The sequence below is a fragment of the Micrasema longulum genome, unplaced genomic scaffold (genome assembly GCF_059751315.1).
Source record: "Micrasema longulum isolate JH-2025_06_02 unplaced genomic scaffold, ASM5975131v1 h1tg000605l, whole genome shotgun sequence".
In the NCBI taxonomy this organism is placed as follows: Eukaryota; Metazoa; Arthropoda; class Insecta; order Trichoptera; family Brachycentridae; genus Micrasema; species Micrasema longulum.
Window position 1 is genome coordinate 445,660 of NW_028277801.1, and position 23,512 is coordinate 469,171.

The 23,512-nt window shown below is 35.1% G+C and overlaps 2 protein-coding genes across 3 annotated transcripts in view; one reads left to right on the plus strand and one right to left on the minus strand.

Moving 5' to 3' along the window:
* Positions 1-329: 329 nt before the first annotated feature.
* On the minus strand, positions 330-7,637 carry LOC148280222 (uncharacterized). 2 transcript variants are annotated; one of them, XM_088228719.1, is made up of 7 exons: positions 7,294-7,637; positions 6,349-7,214; positions 5,252-5,416; positions 3,382-4,700; positions 2,924-2,987; positions 1,932-1,993; positions 330-796 (listed from the first exon to the last, which is right to left on the minus strand). In XM_088228719.1, exons 1-7 carry the CDS (start codon positions 7,449-7,451, stop codon positions 791-793), a joined length of 2,640 nt encoding a protein of 879 aa, XP_088084845.1. In that variant the 5' UTR covers positions 7,452-7,637; the 3' UTR covers positions 330-790. The 2 variants fall into 2 exon arrangements, with proteins under 2 accessions (XP_088084845.1, XP_088084844.1); XM_088228718.1 differs by having other exon boundaries at positions 330-1,067.
* A 1,737-nt stretch (positions 7,638-9,374) lies between these two features.
* The window catches only part of LOC148280223 (uncharacterized), a 34,182-nt gene continuing 20,044 nt past the window's right edge, over positions 9,375-23,512 (plus strand). Inside the window, exons 1-7 of the mRNA XM_088228715.1 lie at positions 9,375-9,416; positions 9,650-9,938; positions 12,410-12,614; positions 14,192-16,231; positions 18,926-19,044; positions 19,419-19,567; positions 23,310-23,493. Of these exons, the coding sequence (XP_088084841.1) occupies positions 9,406-9,416; positions 9,650-9,938; positions 12,410-12,614; positions 14,192-16,231; positions 18,926-19,044; positions 19,419-19,567; positions 23,310-23,493 (2,997 nt within the window). The 5' untranslated portion in view covers positions 9,375-9,405. The remainder of the gene's footprint in view (positions 9,417-9,649; positions 9,939-12,409; positions 12,615-14,191; positions 16,232-18,925; positions 19,045-19,418; positions 19,568-23,309; positions 23,494-23,512) is intronic.

Genomic DNA, 23,512 nt, shown 5'->3' on the forward strand with positions numbered 1-23,512 from the left:
AACTATTTCTCAAATAACATAGAATATTTTCATATTTTAATCAGTGCATGTTTGTCCTAATCAGTGCATGTGCTTATTAAAATGCACGTTGTGTTGGTTTTATATTTTTGCGCAACAACTATGGTGAAGGTGTATAGTGGGTTTTGTATGTTGGTTTGCATGTTGGTTTAATTGGTGCCCTGACGAAGAGACGGGTACGTCTCGAAACCGGTAGACATAGAAAAGTCGGTAAGTGGTTATATACAAATATTTAATAACATTTAGTAAAATATTTAACCACAAAGTTAATGCTTTGATATTAATGAATAATAGCAATTAAGAACACACGGTAAAGTTGCGTATGTACATTTTATTCAGAAGCGAATAAAGAATTACAATAGTAAATACGTGACAATAAGGACACGGAGAGATTACAGTGAACCGAAGAGATGAGACGAAGTACTAACTTATTACTGAACCACTACTGACTGCTTGAAGTCAGGGCACAGCTTTTATAGTAGCCGTCCAGTTCGTTAGTTCTCCATTCTTCCAAGTGAGGAGTTGAGGTCATATTGCATTTCCCTGACGGTAGGCAATTTGACATTCACGCTAGGTAATCGGTAGTTTGGATATTTTGATATTTCGTTATTTACATATAGAAAATGCATGATTCACCTTCTACACTGTCCTTAAGACGATAGTCGGTCAGATGACAAGGGCCATCGGTTTCCGGGTGAGTCCCACATATAATTAAATAAAATTAATCTACAGGATATTCATTTATTAAAATTCATTATTGACCAGCCAGGAATTAAATCTGTAACCACACACAAAGAGTTCAGTATTGCGCTATAAAAATTACCAAAGCTGCTTTATAAAATGAGAGTACATATTTAATATTACAATACAAGAACTGAATTTGTTGAAAATTACAAAAAATAAATATAAAGTATAAACAATATTTATTTTTTAAGAAGCGGAACTAATTTAATGGTATTTTTCTCGGAATCGGTGTGAAGTGTAAGACCCATTTCAGTCAAAACTTCATTGTCTACAGGTTCTTGAAGTGTTAGAGATGCTATTAACTCCTAAAAGAAAAGAAAACAAAAGATATAAATTATTCAGGAAATTGAAAGTTGAGTTAACAAAAATGTTGATTGCGATATTGATAAAGTATGTTACACAATGTATAAATTAATCACTTAATGACAGAACGTTGAGTCTTTAAATTTTACGACATGCCTGAAAGATGCACACTTTTTCATTATATGAGGATTCCTAGATCTGCTAGCAGGATGCAGTTTTTTTCAATGTGTAGCGCGTCTATGTCTCTCCTAGCGAGTTTTTTTATCGTGTTTCTACGACCAGTCTAGCCGAAATGGCTAAATAGAAAGACGTGGTGACAGCGTACGAGCGAAAACGACATTTTTTATGAACAAAATGGTGAAAACATGCAGTCACCAATATTTCGGTGAAGATTTACATAATAGTTCGGTACTGGGAGCAGGATGACCCTCATCCAGTCAAACAAATTGTAGCTCACCGCAGTCAGTCCGTTCCAAAATATAGTCCAGTTCAGCCAGTAAATTAGTTCAACTTATCGTCGTCATTACTCTGTAACGGTTGGCGTTCAATGTGTATGTAATAAATACACATTGAACGCCAACCGTGTATCTTGTAGCTAATTTTGCAAATGTTTACTTGCTTGTTTACATGGTACATTTTCTCATTTGAAATGAATCTGTGAGTATGTAATAAATACACATTGAACGCCAACCGTGTTTCTTCTGTCAATCTCTAACTGGGGGAGCTCCAACCCTGCATCAACAACCAAAATCCTACACATATACTCACAGATTCATTTCAAATGAGAAAATGTACCATGTAAACAAGCAAGTAAACATTTGCAAAATTAGCTACAAGATCCGTGTAACACAGTCATTAGACATTACCTGGTTTTCTGGGGAATTTTCGCAGAGATTCCTAATTGCTAATATTACCCACTGCATGATTACTGTATAGAAAATGTAAGGAAAAAAATATTTACATCTATTAACCTTCAAAAATAAAGTCTGTTTCATTTTAATAAGAAATATATACATAAACAATATTTTGCTATTACTAGACTTCACAAATTATGAAATAAGTATAATGAGCTTGACATTTTAAGCTTAGAATGCGCTTCGTATTAAAGATTTTTGTTTTTAAAATTGAAAGTCTTTTTAGGGTGAAATGATTTCCATACTTCGTATGATATTTTGCTTAATTCTTTGTTATTATTTCTTTTCATTCCTCCTATTTTCCCTTTTTTATTGTAGAATAATAATTTTACTATTAGTAGATTTTAACATATATAACATGTTACCATCCTAGTTTTTGATAATTTTTTTGTATTTTAGTCTGTTTTAAATCAGATTTTCATATAGGTAATTTGTAAACTATTTTTTCTTACTTATTCATATTCATTATAATACAATGTTTTTTTTATAGCTACTCAATGTTATACTTATTATTTTTCTAGTTTAAAATTGTTTTTCAGTATGCTCGAAGGAATTTTATTACATGAATTGGATATAACATTGTATCAACTGTATTTAAGACAAAACCTTTAAACCACAACTATGGAAAGCGGTCTCATTATATTTAACATATTTTCAACCAATTACATAGGACTTAAAAATCTCACAAGAAAAAATGAGTATACTACCTATTATCTTTTGTAAATGCTCTTGGCTTGAAACATAATAAATATTTTATTTAAATCGTTTTTCATTCACAAGTTGTTACAGGTAAAGTACACACTGATACAATTCCTCAGTTTTTATAGAAATAATTTATGAAAAACAAATGAATTTTACAATGACTGAATTCATATGAAATTCACAACTAAAAAATCAGAATACACCCAGAAAAATTATATGTATACATATTATTAAAAGGATACATGGATTTCTGGCATCAATATTGCAACAGTTTAACAATATAGGGATGACATCCAGCTCTCGAATCTATAAAAAAGCAATACATTAGAAAAATGTGGTGTTTAAATAAATACATCCCTTTGGATATAATTACTATGTTTTAAAAAACTGACAAGATCGAATATAATATGAATGTAAGACTTATGCAAGGCACATTCTCTTTCCTTCGGCAGTAGTTGTCAGATAAAAGATAATGTGAAACAGTGTGTGATTTATTGGATTGAAAAATATTTATGGTTTTATGTGGATCACTAATTCAAAATAAATCATCTTGTAATATTTGTAGGGAATTACTTTTTAAATATTCATATGAAATTTTCAGAATTATCTATTTTTTCTAAATATGATTGCAGATAGAAATGTATGAAGCACCTATAAAAAGTTTTATTTTAGTAAAATGAATATGTACAAATAGACAAACCTGTCTTTTATTGATTTGATTTTTCCAACAAAGATTCCCGAGAGTTCGGATAATGGTACCTTTAAATCCAAAAGCCACATGCTGCTCGACAGTTTCAGTCACACAAGTCAATTTTTTAGGTCCCGTGTTCTCAAAGTTTCCCAATTTCGGCTTCATATTACTTTCCGGGGATTCAATCTTCACATTCGGTATTTTTATTTGCGCCTTTGGCCTCTGAGCAACAGATTCTGAAGACTGAGCCGGCGCAAGGGGTAAATTGACAGATTGAGAAAGTGGTGGAGGAATGTCCATTTTAGATTGAACAGTTTGCACACTATGCGCATCCTTTGTTAACTCTAAACTATCAGATCTTAAATTTGATTTTTCGGTTGAGATCCCTAAAATCTTTTGTAGTTGTTCGCTCAAATCAAATTCAGTCGATAAGTTCTGACTTTTTTTGACTGGGATCGGGTCAGAAGGGAATTTTGGGTGCGTAGGAGCAATATTTGTAGGAACTTCTATTTCAATGCTATTAGGGTTAAACGTTTGAGCTTCATTTTGACTAGGATTGGATTCTACGTTTGTTTCGGATTGATTTAGATTTGGGTCAACTTGTACTGCGTTTGATTCGGTCATTTCTCTAATGACAGTTTCGGAAGCTTCAATACCAGGTTCGACGCTTTGTTGTCTGCTCATGTTAAACGGAGTGTAAGTATCACTTGATGTTTTTGTTAAAACAACGGGTTCTTCATTATCTGGAATACTGTCTTTTATTTCGAGCTGAGAAGATTCCAGACTACCGTCTCTGCTCAAGTGAGGTGTATTTGAATTTGGTTTGATGGAAGTTTCTTCTGGAGAATCTGTGATAAGTGGTGGTTCCATCTCTTCTAAAATATCGATCTTATGATCCACACTGATTTTTCTATTTGAGGATAAATCAGTTTCAGAGGAAAAGGACACATTAGCAGGGGCATTGGTTTCTTCTGATGAAATGGACATGGCCATATCAGGTTTGATATTTTTAGCGAAAGCAACTTTAATAAGATTTTCATCAAGTTTACAAACATCGGAAATCTTTCGATCGATGCTTCCTTGTCTCCCAAAGTTAAGTCCTGTCATAGCTTCGGGTAATATGATAGGAGGGGATGTCGGCTGCGAAGTCATTTGTTTATTGTCGATGAACGTCATTTGGGACTGGATAGTTTCAGAAATATTCAGAGAATCAAAAGGTGGTTGATCTGTGCATTCAAAATACTGCTCGCTACTTTCAGATTCAGTGCATTCCGAAACAGTTTCGATTCCTTGAAGCATATCGGTGGAATCACATTTCTTCACCAATCCTGGAAATTATAAAAAGGGCATATTATATGTCTTACAATAGTTATTATAATTCAAACACATATTGCAGATTATAAGATAAAATAATAACTAGTTTTCATCATCATCACCATCCCCCTTTCCGCACCCAGTGGTGCACAGGGCATTGGATTGCTAAACTAAATGCAGCATAGTTCGATCATCTGTTACATGAAGGTAAGGTGATCAGTCTAGCACTTCAGGTGCCAGTCCAGGAATAATGAAATATTGCAATTAAAAAACCTTTAAAAACAAAATATTTCACGACCACCCTGCCAGGAATCGAACCCAGGACCTCACGAATGGTAGGTGAAAACATTTTTTTCCGAGAGCAGCCATTGAGTCAAAAACACTCTTCCAGGGTTCTGGTTCTATTTCACACACAATAATTGTATTCTTCATCCACCTGGACACAGAGCACTTATCATTACAACAATGCATTTCGATATATCTGCAAGAAGTGCTATGAACACACAGTACACAAGACAGTTTTACAAACTTTAAACATACATTTCATCTATAAAATTAAATTTACCTGGCTCTTCCATAGACTGTCCTTTTTCATGATCTACATCTTCAACCTTCTTTGCTTCTTCTTTACTCCCTGGCATTGTTTTTCCCGCAGTTTGATATAGTTTATTAATGGAAGAAAAGAAGTTGTTTTCATATTTTCCCAGTTCATGAATACTGCGTAAAAGAACTAAAAAGAAAATATTCTACAGATGATCAAGATACTACATATCTACTCTACCAATGCACCATCAGGTGCAGATAAGGGTTTGGTGAACAGAGAAACATTCCCACGAGTGCTGGGGGAAGCTGAATGAATACACTTGAGGGTATTACTTGCAAACCTGACAAAATCCAAAATCTTAAAAAGGTAAGATATGAATTGAAACTTATTCAGAATACAATTATTTACAATAATTATAACATTGTCAGTTCAAAATACGGCTTTGTTTATGAGAATCTGACTTTCAAATCATTAGGTGTGTTGCAAAACATGACAAAAAATGTATTGCAAAGTTGGCAATCTCCAAAATCAAATTAATTATTTCACTATTGTTTCTCGGCATAATCATGATTATTTCATCACTAGTTATATATAAAATATAAATTGTTCATAATAAAAATTTAAAAGATAAAAAAAAAAGTTGAAACTATTATTGCATCACTTTTGTGATTTGCTCAAAATAAAGAAAGATGGATCTTGCTGGGTTTGCAAATAGTACCCTCACTCAGCAAGAATGCATTGGAAATATACTTATCAATGTACAATAATATACTGTCAGCGCGCGAGTTGAATGCAGAGCTAAGGAATGCGATAGTGCTGAGACCTAATTAGAATTATTAATATCGATAATGAGTATGTGGATTAATTTCAACATTGTTTTAAATTTAACATTTTACATCTTGGTTTAAATAATGAAAATGCAAGGTGATAATTATAACCCCTTTTTTTAATGAATTATTTCACATAGGGAAATCTAATTTGCATACGACGTGCGGACGGCGGGGGGAGATGCTCCCGCTCTTCACCTCAGGCCCCAATTGCATTCAACTCGCGCGCTATCTGTAATTGTAATTTACATGATTTTATATTTGAATTTTAATACTGTGGTTGATACTCACAAGCGCAATTTATGAACAGGGAAACATCACTCTGCAAACAATCCATGTATGCATCCATACTCGAAGCTGTCGCAATAATATCTAATAGGAATACTACTTCCTGAGGCTCGATCGAATTCACATATTTATCGACAGTTTTCAAAATACAATCAGATTTCATTTTAAACTCGTGAGATATAAACTTGATAAAATTAACGGAGACATTGATATCCTGCGTTTCGATTGACATGAGAATGTTGTAAGCGAGATTGAGAATTAGCAATCTGGTGTCCGGTTCCAATCGGTTGTATAATTTTTCTATGTAGCTGTTTTCCACGCCAATTAAATACTCGATAATTAAGTGAGGGAACTCGGAATTACCCTCAGCATACATGTAAGCCAAGGCGTTGAGTAGTAGAATATCATCAGGTAGCACATTTGGTTGTCCGAGAAGGATGTTGTACACTATCATAGCTGCACAAGACGCAACCTTTTCATTATGCCCCAGAAGCGCATTTAAAATGTTAGGGCCAAACTTTTCCCAGATGATTGTCTGATTAAACGGATTATTTACCACTAGATTTCCGAGCGTTTGAGTCAACGCCACCATACACATCTCAAATTTAGATGATAGAACATCGTTGATCACTTCGTCACTCGGATGCTGGTACTCGTTGAAAATCGTCAACATATCGTCGAGTATACTAAGGTCTTTAGAAATGTATGTCTGAATTTTCATTCCAGAAGCTGCACACGTTCGGAGTAGGCGTAAACACTGCTCCGCAACAGCTAAAGTAGATAAATTATACGATCCTTGTTCTATGTCCAATTTCATCAAGTGTAAAATATCCGCAATCAGCCGGAGAGTATATTCGGACACTTTTTTGCTGTAAACAAAGACAAACATTGAAACATATCGTAAATAAAAAAATAAAAAATAAAAATTTTAATGCTTTAAAATCTTACGGTCGGAGGCGACCAGTCTCCAAATCTCTGGACAAAAGAGATTCTGCTCTTAGCATTTCTTCGACTGCGTTCCATTCTCCTGTTTCCAGCTGAAGGTTTATTAATTTTGCATCTAATAGTATCTCTTCTGCATACCAAACACTCTTTTCTCTAGACATTTGGAATATTAGTTACCACCGTTAAAAAATATTCAATTATAAGATTCAAATTAAGGCATATCGTCTCAAAAATCATGCCAGACCGATACCAAATGTCAAATTGCGACTAGTCAGCAATAACACGGCGATAAATTGACATTTGACGATTTGACGTTTCCTTTTGTAAAAATGTTAGGTTATGTCTGTAGAGATGTGCTTGTAGAAAATAAAATCTCGATTTACGAAAGAATTGTTTTTGTCGAACTTAGGTTTTTTCTAACAGTAGGTAAACCGGATTGCATTTTGGTAATTGGTTCCAAAAATAAGTCGTGTTTATTTAATCTAATAAACATTACATAGCACCTTGCACCTAATTAATAAAAAATCGATTTTTCTTTGTTAATAAATTATTATCATCCTCATCACCTTCAGGAGTGAGCGGCAGAAGTTTCGGTTTCGGTTTCAGCCAATAAAATTAGTTTCGGCCAAAAATTTGCCATAAACATGCGGTCTGGATGTGTCGGATTACATTCGGCTTTACTCGGGTGCATCTTATGGCTCGTGACTAGGCCGCGTGACTTGTTGCCGCGTTGTTAATCAGTCAGACAGTCCTCGTGCATCAAAAAACAGTACCTAGAATAATAACTTATTATAGTCCAATTGTCTAACATAAAAAATAAAAACAATACTGATTTTCAGTGATATATTATATTACACTCATTTGTCAATAAATTTGTATAAACCACTTAATTTTTTTAATTACACTTCGACCGGTTTCGAGGTTACTACCTCATCGTCAGGAATTTAACTGACGTGACGATGAGGTAGTAACCTCGAAACCGGTCGAAGTGTAATTAAAAAAATTAAGTGGTTTATACAAATTTCTTAACAAATAAGTATAAAATGTCATACCACAAAGTGAAAAATGTTTTTGATAACAATAATATATATTATATTACCTCTATGCTGATTTTGTGATTTGTTGACTATAAGTAATTGGTAGTTCTAAAATTTTTCATATTTATGTTTTTCGAAATTTCTTTATGATTATCAATAAGTTTAAGTTCTTATTGCGTACATTAAAGTTGACGTTGACGCGTGCGATTAAAAGATCTGTAGTCTGTGATTAAAAGTACCAACACTTCGCAATCAGTGAATAGATCTGGCGATAAAAAAATAAATACACAACTTAACAAAAAATTTCGATACTCTTTTTGAATAGTGGGGTAACGGGTAACCCCTGTTGCCGTAATCATTTTTATCATTTAAGAAAAAGTGATTTGGGAATTGTTTTTGAATGTTGTACTTAACAATATTTTTAAGTAAATCAACCCTAAACACAAGAAATTTTCTGATTGAATATATTAGATTTTCAGTTTGAATATAAATGGTTTTTTTGCGGGTTATTGTGCCATACATTTTGTGTGGTTCATATTATTTTTCGATTATCGCTTAACAGCGTCCATCAACCCTGATAATTAATTGAAACTGCAATGTTAGTGCAAACGAACTCATAAAACTCAATTTGTATCACTTTTTTTTCATCACGTTTTTCAATCATTTTTCATGATTGATTATGATGAAATGCATATCCTTATTGTCAAATTAATTCTCAGACAAAATGTTTTTTTCAGCTGTCGATAAATTGTTTCGTTGGGGAAATAAAATTCTATGTGGATTTATAATTTTTTTGAGACATAAAAGTTTGAAATGAAGACATTATTTTATCTAATAGTTTTTATTAACTTTGTCTTGATAAACTAAAAAATAATTAAGGAAAGAATTCGTTACTCTTTGAAATTATAATATAATAAAAGTGCAATGTAAAAAATAGAATTTTGTAAGACTTTATTTCATTTTATTTCACCAACGAGCAACGCGACGAAATTGAGATATTTTTTAGATAACAACTCGCAACTGCTGGCAACATTTAAAACTTATTCCAGAGATAATGTAGAAATGTAACTCATTCAAGATGTCCGACAAGTGAGTGCTTGGCCTATTTTTGTACTAAATTAATTTTTGATTGATTTTTATTTGAAAAATGCATGCCGCTTACTTGAAATTATGCATTTGTTCACATTGAAAAGGCGTTTTGCAAAATATTTTTTTTATTTGGATGATTAAGAAGCCATACTCCCCGTTAAAACTATTACGGCGTTATCTATCTGACAACTGGTAATTTGCAGTAATCAGACGCTTTATTTTGTATATTTTAGTGAGGACTTCTTAACTGAAGACTATTCGGGAGCCGTTGATGAAATTTATAACTTGGGAGTGGAAGAGGAGGATATTCTTCTCGCCGATGACGACCATATTCATCACGAGAGTTATAAACACATCCCTCAAGATAACGGTCTGCCGTTTGTTGACAAGCCACCCGTTTTGAATGGACCTGCATTTTGCGAAGATAGTCACAAGAAGGCGGAGATACACCATGTCCGCGAACCCGTAAATCGAAGAAATAGTGTAGTTCAAGAACCGCCTCGCTTGGAAGTATGCAGAGAGGTACTTTGAAACAATTTTATATCCTCATTTTGTTAATTATAATTTTTTTGTAAAGTATCTAATTATGAATGGACAAATCATAGAATTAAGAATAGTCCAGAAATCGCATACTGGCATCAAACCGAAGGCGACTAAACTATTAAAAGAGTAGTTTTACGTATTGACCCATTAGTTTCTTTGTAGACGTCGTTCAGTACGCAACTCTCGATTTGGATTTAATTATGCCGTGTTGTGCCGTTTTAAAATGTAGAAATACTGCTGGAATCTTAAAGATACAGGATGGGATCACATTTCATGTGTAATTAGCAAATGTATGTGTAAGTATCAAATGCATTACTTAAAAATTGAATTATTTTTCCATCTGTCATATTTTCGAAAAAAAACAAAATGAACATTTAGTTAGTGTTGCCAGGGTAGTAAATTTTTTTACCCTGCTCATCTAATGAGAGAACTAATGAAAATTGGACCTCGGGTTAAACAACGCCGTGGTGAACATTTGACCGACATTATCTTTAAAACATCAAATATTATTTAACATTTAAAAATATCAGTTTTATGTAAAATAAAATTTGTTTCATATTTTAAGTTCAAAGTTCATCAATTCAATTACTCTTATTAAATGACCCTTTACTTATCTACTCTGTTGTGTCAATCAATATTTCCGCATGCACAATAAAATTTTAGAGAAATTAACGAATAGCTTTTTTTTTTTACCTTACATTTGTGTTATGATTATATTTTTCCCATCGTGCAACATTGCGCGGTGACTTCACGAATGCGCGCGGCGAAAGTGGGGCAAAGTGGAGGGATTTTTGGACACAGTCCGATGTATTTAAATATGATTTTACGCTCCTTCTGGACTATTCTTAATTCTATGGCACAAATATGTAAATAGTTTTCATATCTATTGTCCAGATCACGAGTGCACACATTACAAGTTCAGAGAAAATGAGAAAATAATTATTGAAATTTTTACCTCAAATCTAATACTTTTTCTAAGTCTACTAGTTTTATATTGCGTCGGTTGCAGACCAACAAATCGTCGCGTTGAGGAAATGAGGTTCTATTAAACAAAAAAAGTTTTTTTTACTTTTAACTTTTATAGTATTTATATTCTAATATCGGTTCTATCCATCGAAATTTAAAAAAAAAAACGTCATCAATCCTTAATTATTATTAAGTTTATTAAGACAATATTAACAAAAAATGTTGAATAAAATAATGTCTTCATTTCAAACTTTCATGTCTCAAAAAAATCATGAATCTACATATAACCTTGTTTCCCCAATGCAACAAAATGTCTGCTTTATTATTATGAAACTTGGAAAAAGATTTTTAGCTCTAGATTTTTTTACTTGTCTGACTAACTCGCCAGATCATCGATCTACTATTCCAGCTAAGTACGAAAATTAATATTTCAATCATTTGCTTTAACACAACATGGTTCCCAATTTTTTGTTCAGTTATTTAGGACTAATTTAGAAAAAAATGGTCCTGTAGTTTAAATATTTAGGTACTTCATAAAAGCCAGGACATAGAAGAGTTGTGGATAAGTGAATGTTCACTTAAATTTGCCAAAGACTTCCATATTTCTTTCTCAAGATGTTTTCCTTCTCTGTTGCTTTGAAGCCTCGTTGCACTAGTAATATTTGTTGACCCTTTCAAGCATCATGTGACAGTTCTGTTAAACAATTTTTTCAGTGCTTACAAAGTAAACTACTTCCAGTAAAAACTTCCAAAATACACACCAAAGTTCATTTTAAATCAATGTTACACCACGGGCACACACCATTAATTTAACACTATACATTTTGCATAAAAATAAGGGCGGGCATATTGCCTTAAGGGGGGATAATATGCATTTAGACGGGCAAAAATTAGTTAATTGTCAATCAATCTTAGGCATCAGGTACCAGTCCAGGGACTAGGAAATATTCTTGTGTGAAAACACCCTTTTAAATAAATATTTCATATCAACCATGTCTGGAATCGAACCCGAGACCTCTCGCATGGTAGGCAAACGCGCTGACCATTACACCACGTGGCCGACAAATATGTAGACAAAATACTATAAATACATCAACCTAAACGTCTTGAAAAGGAACCTTAATTATTGATTCTAATATTCAATAACATATAAAATACTACGATATATCTAAAACTTATGAAAACTAACAAAATTAGTTGTTGGATGTAGATTTTGAAAGATGCACTATTTTTGACAGCAAACGCATAGATTTTTAGTCAGGGCTTTCCGCGGATGTGTTGCCAGACGAATGTTTTGTTTAACTACTCGAAAGATTGATTTAGCATTATTTCAATGGTGAAATCGGTTGGTTGAAAATATTAAAATCGGGTAGCTAATTTTAACTTACATTTTGTTAATTAGGATTTACAAGGAGATGGTGTGATACCCCCTTAGTACTTTGTATCGTTATTGGACATGCTAAATTTATTGTTTTTCATTCCAGCCCCCTGTAGAGCTGCCCGCACCAATCCAGCAGCCAATTCCTGAGGTGATACAGCACCGTATTGATCATGAACAGGCTACTAAGGGGGGGAATGTCAGGGTCGATCCCGTCACGGAAGAGGACAGGTATCGGGCCGGACAGAGAGAGAGATTCCCCACAGAGAGGGAGGCAACACATTCCCCCCAGCCTATTCCCGACTCTTTGGGTAAGTCGATTTTGGAAAAAAAATTGGCAGTTTGTTAGTCAGAAATCTCCAAATGACAAATTAAGAGATTTTTAATTATTTGGAAAATATTTTTTTTTTGTTAAAAGCTTTGCCCAGTCAACAAGGGTACATACCCCGTTCCAAGCTAGGCAATTACATTTTAATACATAATAATAATTTACAAGTTAATTTATTTTAAAGAAACATCAGACAAATCTATATTTTATATATCAACTTAGTTTCCGTATGTTTGTGGCCGCAAATCTCGGAAAGTAGTAATCGATGAATTTACTTAAAATTTTGACAGAACATTGCATTTCCTTACATTCTACAGCATAGTAACAGCAACGCAAATTAAGATATTAAATTAAGCAATGTGTTTTCTTGGTAAATTTATAGTTGCTAGACTATTTTTGTTATTAATATCAGACAAGGCCACAGCAAAATGTGGCCGGGTTCAGCTATAAAATATAAACTTACTAGTATACATATATTCACATATGTATAACATATATATATATATTTTAAATAAGAGAAATACTTGAATTCTTATTATTTACTAAAATATTTCAATTTACAAACCATTTCCTAAAAGTCGTAAATAACTTGTGCTGGAAAAATGGAAATGGAATTGTAATAGAGTGGGATTTGAACCTCGAACCTTCGGTCCGTGAGTCACAATACTACCGCGGGACCATAACCCGGTTTATACAGGGTGTTCATTTAACCCTGTCACATCCGAAACCACGATGATCAGTATAAGCAAGAAGACATATTGGCATATTAAAATAATTTTTTAGAATGAAAAAAATTTAAAAAATAAAATATCAAAAAAGCAAATTGTTGCTTACTTCTGCAGGGGAGAAGTGGGGAGGGGGAGTCTGATACTGCGCCTTGCTCCCCTCACTTCTCCCCTGCAGAAGTAAGCAACCATTTGTTTTTTTAAATATTTTATATTTGTAAATTTTCTTTGTTCTAAATATTTTTTTTATGACATGCTCTATCATCCGTTTCCGGCTTGACGTCGACTTCTGGGACACCCTGTATATATTTTTACGTTACATACATTATTTTATTTGATTATATGTCTTCAAAATGGAATGTTAAGTAGACAAAATTGAGCATTTTCGACACCCCTTCTGTTCACGTCCAATCAAGGGAATAAAGCTGCAAAGCCGCTCGCAATATTTCCACAGTGTACGGTGAAGATGCTACGACGTATGAGTTTTTCCTTTCTCCTCCCTGCTTCCTTTCATCTTTCCCCTCCACTCTTCATATTATAGTGTAGATATTAAGCCATTTTTTATTTCTTAAATTTTTTTTTTTCAATATTATGTTCTATAATAAAAATATTACAACATCAACAATATGTTCATATACTACTGATTTTCTCAAATTTAACAATTTAGTATGTATGTAAACTGTATATGTATATATGTCGTCCTTTTTGACTTTCTTTCAGTTACATGAATGATGTTGATCATCAGCCTAAAGCCGGATAGGTCTCCTCAAACTCTCCATTGTTTTGTATAAAAACTTGAAATGTATAAGAAACAAAACTGTTTTTCTTTTTGCAGATGCTGTAGTCACCAATGATGACAGAAATCAACAGCCGGGAAGAGGTCGCCGGAATATGAGGGGTCGCCAGAGAGGTCGAAATGGTCCGAGAGATGGAAGAGACAGAGATTTCCGACCTCCACATTTTTTCGATGGGCACCCTAATGACAGAGAATTTGGCCCACCCGACCATTTCAATAGAAATCGTGATTTTAGACCTTATGATGATAGAGATCACAGGCCAAATGATTTTGGCCCCAATTTTGACGACAGACAACCTCACATGCCTGGAGATTTCCGACCTCTGAATGATTTTAGGGGAGATTTTCGAGGACCTCCGGACGGATTCAGAGGGCACCCTGAAGACTTCAGGGGGCCACCAAATGAGTTCCCGGGACCTCCTGGTGAGTTCAGAAGACATCCTGGCGAGTTGAGAGGCCTGCCCGATGAGTTCAGAGGCCCACAAAATGAGTTCAGAGGGCATCCTGATGAATTCAGGGGTCACCCTGGAGGACCTCCGGGAGAGTTTCACGGGATACCTGGTGAATTGAGAGGACCCCCTGAATTCAGAGAGCCTCATGGCGAACTCAGGGGTCCACCTGGATTCAGAGGACACCCTGGTGATATGAGAGGGGCATCTGAATTTAGAGGACCTCCAGGCGAATTAAGGGGTCCCCTGGAATTTAGGGGGCCTCCTGGTGAATTAAGAGGACCCCCAGAATTTAGGGGACCTCCAGAATTCAGAGGTCCTCCAGAATTCAGAGGTCCTCCGGATGAATTGAGGGGTCCCCCTGAGTTTAGGGGACCACCTATTGAACTAAGGGGACCTCCAGGTGAACTGAGAGGGCCTCTAGAATTCAGAGGTCCTCCAGGTGAACTAAGGGGACTTCAAGTATTTAGAGGACCCCCAGAAAGAGGACCTCCTGGTGAATTAAGGGGACCCCCAGAATTTAGAGGACCTCCTGATGAATTAAGGGGACATCCCGAGTTTAGAGGAATTCCAGGCGAATTTCATGGACCTCCTGGGGAATTGAGAGGACCTCCAGAATTTAGGGGACATCCGGGAGAATTAAAAGGACCGCCAGAACTAAGAGGGCATCCAGGAGAATTCAGAGGTCCGCCAGAATTAAGGGGACATCCCGGCGAATTGAGAGGACATCCGGGTGAATTAAGAGGACCTCCAGGCGAATTGAGAGGACCTCCAGGCGAATTAAGAGGTCCTCCAGGCGAATTGAGAGGACCTCCCGTTGAATTTAGAGGACCTCCAGAATTTAGAGGACATCCAGGTGAATTAAGGGGACCTCCAGAATTAAGAGGACCTCCAGAATTTAGAGGACCTCCTGGAGAATTAAGAGGACTTCCTGGAGAATTCAGAGGACTTCCAGTTGAATTAAGGGGACCTCCGGCATTTAGAGGTCATCCAGGCGAACTGAGAGGACCTCCAGGAGAACTGAGAGGACCTCCAGAAGAACTGAGAGGACCTCCAGGAGAACTGCGGGGGCCTCCGGGAGAATCAAGGGGACCTCCAGGAGAATTGAGGGGACCTCCAGAATTTAGAGTACTTCCAGGCGAATTAAGGGGACCTCCAGAATTTAGAGGAATTCCAGGAGAATTGAGGGGACCACCGGTAGAATTAAGAGGACCCTCAGAATTTAGAGGTCCTCAGGGGGAATTACATGGACCCCCAGAATTCAGAGGTCGTCCCGTAGAGTTGAGAGGGCCTCCCCTACAATTTGTTCCCCCGCCAAACAATATAAGACCCCAGGGTATCTTTAGGCCAGCCGTTCCCAGCAACGTGAGGCCGACATTACTCAATCCACACGTCCCGGAGTTCAGGCCGAGGGGTCCGGGACCCAACGAAGGGAGATTCGAGAACAGGAGGCCGCCAGACTTCCGACCTGATGCGGTCAGGGAGAATGTTTGGGTACAAGATGCAAGAGATGGACATGGTCCAATGCCGAGCCAGAACAGACCTCCCGGCATCATACTGCCACCCGGAGTCGAGGGGAAGAAGGTGCTTATAAATCCGCACTTCAAGGGGAACCTGCAAGCTGGACCGGGTGAGACAATCTTTTGTTTTAGTGCTGCAGTAAATTTAAACTTCCATTATTATAGTTGCTCCCACTTAGACTGAAGTCTCTTTGGAAGGGAACGAGTTTCAAAACAGATTTTATGCACCCATATAAATATGAATCACCCATTTCCAAACTTCATTTTGACCTTCTTGCTTTGTTTTGAAATATGAAAAACAAATGGATCTCTGTATTGAATTTTTTTTTAAAACAAATTGAATTAAATATAGCATTAAGGAAAAACACATCTCTGAAATACGGTAAATAGTGGAGTTTTACCTACCATTAAAACTCTTATTATGTTTCTATAGATGTCTGGAGTCCATATTGAGAGAAACGATAACTTTTTTCCATGTTTTGTGGTTTTATTGTCTATTCCTGGGTCTGTGGTTAACTCTACGGTCGCTTTTTCCGATTCCGTTGCGTTGTTTACCCTCCCAGTCACCATAGAAGGGTTTTTGTCTCATAAAGTTGGCAATGCACCAGGTAGGCCTTACCTGGACTCCAGACATCCATAGAAATATAATGAGAGTTTTTATTTTTTAAAATTTATATTGAACTTTTTGTACATAATGTTATTTGTACACTGGCGGGCTTATTGCCAAATGGCAATTTCTTCCAACCAACCAATAAAATAAAAGTTTTATTTTTATAATTCAAGTTACAGAATATATTCAATAGAAAAAAAAAATTAAAAAGTTAAAAATATATACAAATAGAAATAAACGTATTTGTTTATAAATTACCTTAAATCAAAACTATTACTCAATGGGAAAAAGGAAAAAAGCGGAAAGAGGAAAAAGGAAAGGAGGAGAGATTTAAATGGTGGGTAAAACTCCACTATTATGTGTTCTGAATGATGTCTGGAGTCCATATTGAGAGATCTGTCTGTTATCTCCTTGTTGACTGGCTGGAATAGGCTCGCTAGAGATGAATCTTTTGGAGATGCATGTTTCTGCAGTTTCTGATAGTATCCCCTGAAGGTATTTTTGTGCTTCCAGTTGCCTCTCTCTAGAATATTATCTATCGGGTATTTCCACTCCTGCCATCTTAAGAGTGTTCTTTACCCACCCTCCTATTATTGTTCTTGTAGCCGCCTTTATAGGGCCTCTCGTGCTTATGAACAAACTGTCAAGGTTTTCCACCTCTGACTTTCTATCCCTGGATATCTCGATTAGTTTTTTGATCCAGAAAACCGGGTTAATATTGCACTCACGAGATTTTAGGAGTCTCCGGCTGGATTTTTTATGCTTACGGAAATCTGTTTCTGATCCGAAAGATGGATACCGCTTAGAGAAGGAAGATGTTAGAAATTACAGACCAATGCGGAACTTCAGCTCTACGGGAAATTAAATACAAAAAATATTTTCGTTCTTGTGCTAAAAATTAGATCATTAAATTTTACGGGAAAGTTTCTTAAAATGTATGAAAAAAATTATAAAAAAATATTTAAAAATAAATTAAAAAACTACTTTGAACGACGCCGCCAGTTCATATGAGTCAACCAATGATAAGAGACCTGTGAAAGATATCCGGTTTACTTTCCATCAACGAGCCTCTGATGTTGCATACGGAGTAATTTCAGCAGTACAAAACTTTAAAAAAATCGTAGCGCTGATATTACAATATACAAAAATTAAATATAATAAATTTTGGCTCAGGTTCATAATCTAAAAATGTATATTTTTTTTTAAACCACTGAATTGACATACCTTAGTAAGGTTCTTGAATCGCTTAGATTTTTCGGATTTGCGGTGCAGTCAGAGGTGGAAAGAGTTTTATTAGATAAAATTACTGTTAGATTGTTGTAAGTCATATTGAAGTTGGTGAGATAAATTGGTAATAGTTTTAGCAGCGTTGGGCGGTAATTGGGAAGGGTTTACAATGATTGAAGTGATAAGTGAGATGGATTTGCGGTGCAGTCAGAGGTGGAAAGAGTTTTATTAGATAAAATTACTGTTAGATTGTTGTAAGTCATATTGAAGTTGGTGAGATAAATTGGTAATAGTTTTAGCAGCGTTGGGCGGTAATTGGGAAGGGTTTACAATGATTGAAGTGATAAGTGAGATGGATTTGCGGTGCAGTCAGAGGTGGAAAGAGTTTTATTAGATAAAATTACTGTTAGATTGTTGTAAGTCATATTGAAGTTGGTGAGATAAATTGGTAATAGTTTTAGCAGCGTTGGGCGGTAATTGGGAAGGGTTTACAATGATTGAAGTGATAAGTGAGATGGATGTGCGGTGCAGTCAGAGGTGGAGAGAGTTTTATTAGATAAAATTACTGTTGGATTGTTGTAAGTCATATTGAAGTTAGTGAGATAAATTGGTAATAGTTTTGACAGCGTTGGGCGGTAATTGGGAAGGGTTTACAATGATTGATAAATAAAACTATAAAAACACCAAACTTCTTTATTGTTGATAATATTTTTGCTCTGTATGTCCTAGAAGTGGCTTGTTATAAAAGTTAATAAATGTATGGAGAAAACTATGAATTTAAACGTAGACTAATGTTTCCTCATTACATCCGAGATCTCGCTTCGACTGTCTCGACTGTCTTCGACCTCAATTCTGTTTCTGTCTCACTTTATTCTAGGTGTGATTGGTTAAGCGAGCCAAATACCATTTGATTTTTGATTATTTTTGCATTATTATGATTATTTCTATTGATGTTATTTATTTTCAGATATAATTCTGCAAGCGGGAGAGAGACTGACCATGCACAGTGCTGGCTCTTTGCCTCCTAATCGAGACCCATCGTCGCACTTAAGCCATGGAGCACAGTTTCCTTCTGGATCTGCTAATGTAAGAATTTATATTATTTTTACAAAAAGTGAAGTCAGTCGTTCGGCCTTAGTCTAGGGACGGTGAAATTAATAGTATATAAATCTATGCAATGTCTCGCAGCAGTCTCCTGCAATGGTCTATTCCCTAATCTATTAGGTCTATTAGACAAAATCTAAACTTTTATATTTCTCCTAAAAATGACTTTCATTTTGGAGAACTTAATATGTTCATCCGGGACATTGAACACTCTTGGGGCCACAAAGAGAAATTTCTCTGAGCGAAAGTCGTATGTGTTTTTGTTATTAATATTTCAAATCAGGGAAAACCTTGTACGAACATTCTACAGAGATATCCTCAGATAGATGAACTTATACACTAACTTGCATTTACAGAGAGCAGCCGATGGCAGTATTAAAGCGGGTGGCTCGGTCAGTGAGGCTGAACTAGAGCGACTGGCTGAACAATTCATCAACGAACAGCAAAGATGTCTCGAGAAAGCCAAAGTGGCCAGAAAAGATGACTTCTTCCAAAAGACTCAAAGGTTAGATTCTTAAGATACGTACGTATATCTGTTTTTCAGTGAAAAAATTCAATAAAAAACGTTTCATGATTGAAAGCGAAAAAGCCTTTAAAAAAATTAGACACTTCAATGAAAAGGGCCTTACTTATTAGTTTTCCTTATACCAGGTTTATATTAAGAAATAACTATACCCGGCTTAACAAAAAAAAGCTTACTTATAAAAATATTTATTATCTAGAATAACAATTCACAGGTTATTTCATGCTTAATTTTTTTAAACAGTCAACACTGATATGTGACTTTTATAACAACACAAACAAACGTCAAAGTCAAATCGAGACGACTGTCAGTGTAATCGAGAACATGGAGAAAATCGTTAGAGAAAGGAATCAAAATTAGGAAGAAGAGAAGTTAAAAACTAATTCTATAGTATTAGTGTTGCTTTTTTTATCACACTTAATTAAAACACAAACAAACATATATCATTTCAGATATTATTTAAACAAATAATTAAAAATCGCATTGAGAAGGTCGCAGGACTTCGAAATTGTTTAAAATTGAAAAAAAACTGATAAACTATCCGTTTTGATTACCGAAAAATATGACTTTTGACGGATCGCGTGCTTATTCCAGCGTTATACCACAAAATGTGCGGGTATAAGTTTCTATGGTCGCTATCCCAGATTTAAACCGAGTTTAACTCTATTATTTTTATTATTATGGATAACTTATATAGCGCCATTTTCGTAATAAAATACCTCAAGGGCGCTTTACATAGTGATTCTATTGTTAAATTAATTTAATTGAAGCTTTTAAATTTGTAATTTAATTAAAACAATTTATTTTGTTGTCACGTGCTACGGATTTATTCAAATGATTTAGACAAAAAGTGTGTTTTAAGTTTTTTCCGAAACATCACTTCACTTTCACAGCCTCGTACCTCTGCTGGGAGAGCATTCCATGCCATAGGGCCTGCGACCGCAAATGCGCGTTCACTAAATTTAGTGCGCTGTTTGCGTAGAGGTATAAAAACTTTTCCTCTTGCCGTAGACGTAGCTGATCTAAGCGTGAGACGCCTGTCAGCTAGTTCATCTGGAATGCATAGTTCCCTTAGATATTCCGAAGCAGAGTTGTACAGTGACTTATACATAAGCCAACAGAGTTTGTATTCGACCCTCTGTGGAAAACGTAGCCAGTGTAGTTCTCAAAGTAGTGGAGTGATATGACTGAAAGACTGACTATGCGAGGTTTATAAGTAATACTTTTTGCTATACCATCATTATTCTACCACTATTCTCAAGCCTTACTTTATACCCGATTTACAAGTAAGGCCCAAAGTTAAATTACTCTGCACCTACTTTCAGGTTTAGCAAAGTTAGGGACAATAGTTTACCCGCTTTTATTCTTCAGTTCATTTCATGGTACTGTTTTTGTGTCAACATGATTTCAGCTTTTTTGATTCATCGAGTGAATTTTGTAATTTTTTTTTATATGCAACTGGGATACTAAAAAATCTAAAAGATCTTAGTTGGGAAAAATATTTGTAAAATAATGTATGGAGTAAAATGGGACCCGAACATTTTGGCGTAATAAGTGGGAAAATGTAAAACTGAGGAACTTAAAAAGGATGTTATATTGTTGCGTCGTTGACACTAGTTTCTACAGTGAGGACACTTTATGTTTTATAAAAAGTAAAAATCAGTTAATGATAAAAGTAGTACATTCAAATTGTTTTAGGCATTTACAGAACTCAAGACCTGTCATAAGATGGTATATGAGATAATATTCACCATTTTGTTAAGATTGTTCATATCGTCGTGACTATAGAACAACGACGGATGTGCAAAAAACGCGACATTGACTTTCTTTTATATTTGATATTGAAAAGGTTTTAGGAAGGCTTTTTATTCCAGGTTTAAAAAAAAATATATGTTCAGTAAAATCTCGTTTTTACATTCCTCAATTTTACGTTTTCCCACTTTTTACGCTAAAATTTTCAGGTACCATTTCTTTTACATGCATTCGCATCAAAATATTCCCAACAATTGACGTTTTTTACGTTGAAATTTTTTTCAAACTCGTTCATTATTTTAAAAACTGAACAAAAACATCGAGCCGTGTGGCCCAAACTGGAGAATAAATTCAATAAATAAAGGGTTAATTATTGTCTCCAACTGAATTCAAAGTAGGTGCAGTGTAATTGACCCTTTTGTTTAAGAGTCTCATTTTTGAGATTGCCAAATTACCAAAATCGTGACACCCAGTCGACACATCTTAAGATGAAGATGGTTTAAAAAGTTATCGTAAAAGTGGTAGCAGTGTTGCCGTAGTGTAAATGACAGATGAAATTCCAGTAATTTTTAGTGATTGGCATAGTAAAAAACTGATACCATATAAATAAAATTTCCCAACATTTAGGGGAAAAATCATTGTAAATTCAAAAGTTTATTTTCTTGTTTATAAATTTAAGTAAATAAACATGCTGTTTTTTTATTTAAAAAAAAAAACAGTTATAATATTATTGATTTGGTGTTTATTTTGTAGAACTCCATATTTAAACTTAGATTATAAGAAATCAAACACTGATTTGAGTCTACTGAACACTTTATTTTATTTTTACAAATTTTGTGACAATTGTTTCGCCTTGTTAGGGCATTTTCAAACGAATGTCAAATAAAATAAAATAAAGTGTTCAATAGACTCAAATCAGTGTTTGATTTCTTATGTTATAAGATCATAATATTTTTTGAAAAAATACAAAATATCGGAATCTTTTTAATGAAATCATTGAAAATAGATTAAAATATTATGACCGTTTTTTAATTTTCTGGCAGTATATTTACACTATAGTCTAGCACATTAATTTGATTTTTGTGTAATTCCGTTTTTTTCCATACATTTTTTATTTCCTCGCTTAAGCGTTTTCTTTAGTTTTGAACTTTTTTTGTTGCTCCTTTATTGTATAACTAACCCAAGTATCAAGGATATTCTTTTACGCTTATCAAGTTAGGACAAAGTGTCAAAAAAAATATATAAACTGCTCTTATGTAAATTGAAAGGAGGGTGAGTGACGGGAACAGGGTGAACGGTGCACTGAAATCTACTTTGGCAAACAAATGTTTATCGCAGGAGGCAAAACTAGCAGTTCACAATGTAGTTCTAGTGTCCACTCTAATGTATGGGAGTGAAGTATGTAATCGGAAAAATGACAATGAAAGTAGGTTAAATGCTGTCGAAATGCAATCCCTCACGCGAATGTGTGGTAAAACAATAAAAGATAGGTGCACAAATGTCGAGACCCGTGAACTGTGTAAGGCTAAGATATGCATTATCAATAGAATCAAGAATGGGGTGCTGCGTTGATTTGGACATGTAGAGTGAATGGACACGAAAGAACGGCGCTTAAAGGATCCATGATGCGAATGTTGATGGATGCAGAAAACGAGGAAGACCGTGAAAGACATGGCACGATCAAGTTCTTTAAATACTTGAAGATGGACATGTCAAATGTAGGAATAATCGGCGTGCGTGCATGAGAGGATGTATTCATGTAGAGGAAACGAGGTCTGTATGCAAAGATAGAGTGATATGGCGTTCTATCCTCTGCCTACCCCTACTGGGAAACTGCATGATGGTTTGTTTGTTTGTTTTTCATGTAAATTTGTCGAAAATCTCATGCATTACTGTTTTACGATCAGGACGATATATTAAATTACAAGACTGAACATTCTAGTAATAATACTTTATTGTATTATTTTGGTAGGTTTATTGAGACAACTACCTTGGACCGACCGGAACGAGACAATGAACAGGAACGTATTCGTTTGGCTCAGGAACAGTTTATACTGGACAACCAAACTAAACTGGGAACCAAGAGGCCGCGACCCAGGGACCCAACTCCACCCCTGTCCCCTCACAAGAGGGCTCGCTCTATATCTCCACACCAGGTAAACAATCCTACCGGAA

Coding starts and splice junctions, on each gene's coding strand:
- LOC148280222 (XM_088228718.1), bottom strand. CDS start 7,451: ATGTCTAGAGAAAAGAGTGTTTGGTATGCAGAAGAGATACTATTAGAT. Junction 5,417..6,348: donor CCTGTTCATAAATTGCGCTT/GTGAGTATCAAC, acceptor TTTTCTTTTTAG/TTCTTTTACGCAGTATTCAT. Junction 1,994..2,923: donor TATTGATGCCAGAAATCCAT/GTATCCTTTTAA, acceptor TTTTCTATACAG/TAATCATGCAGTGGGTAATA.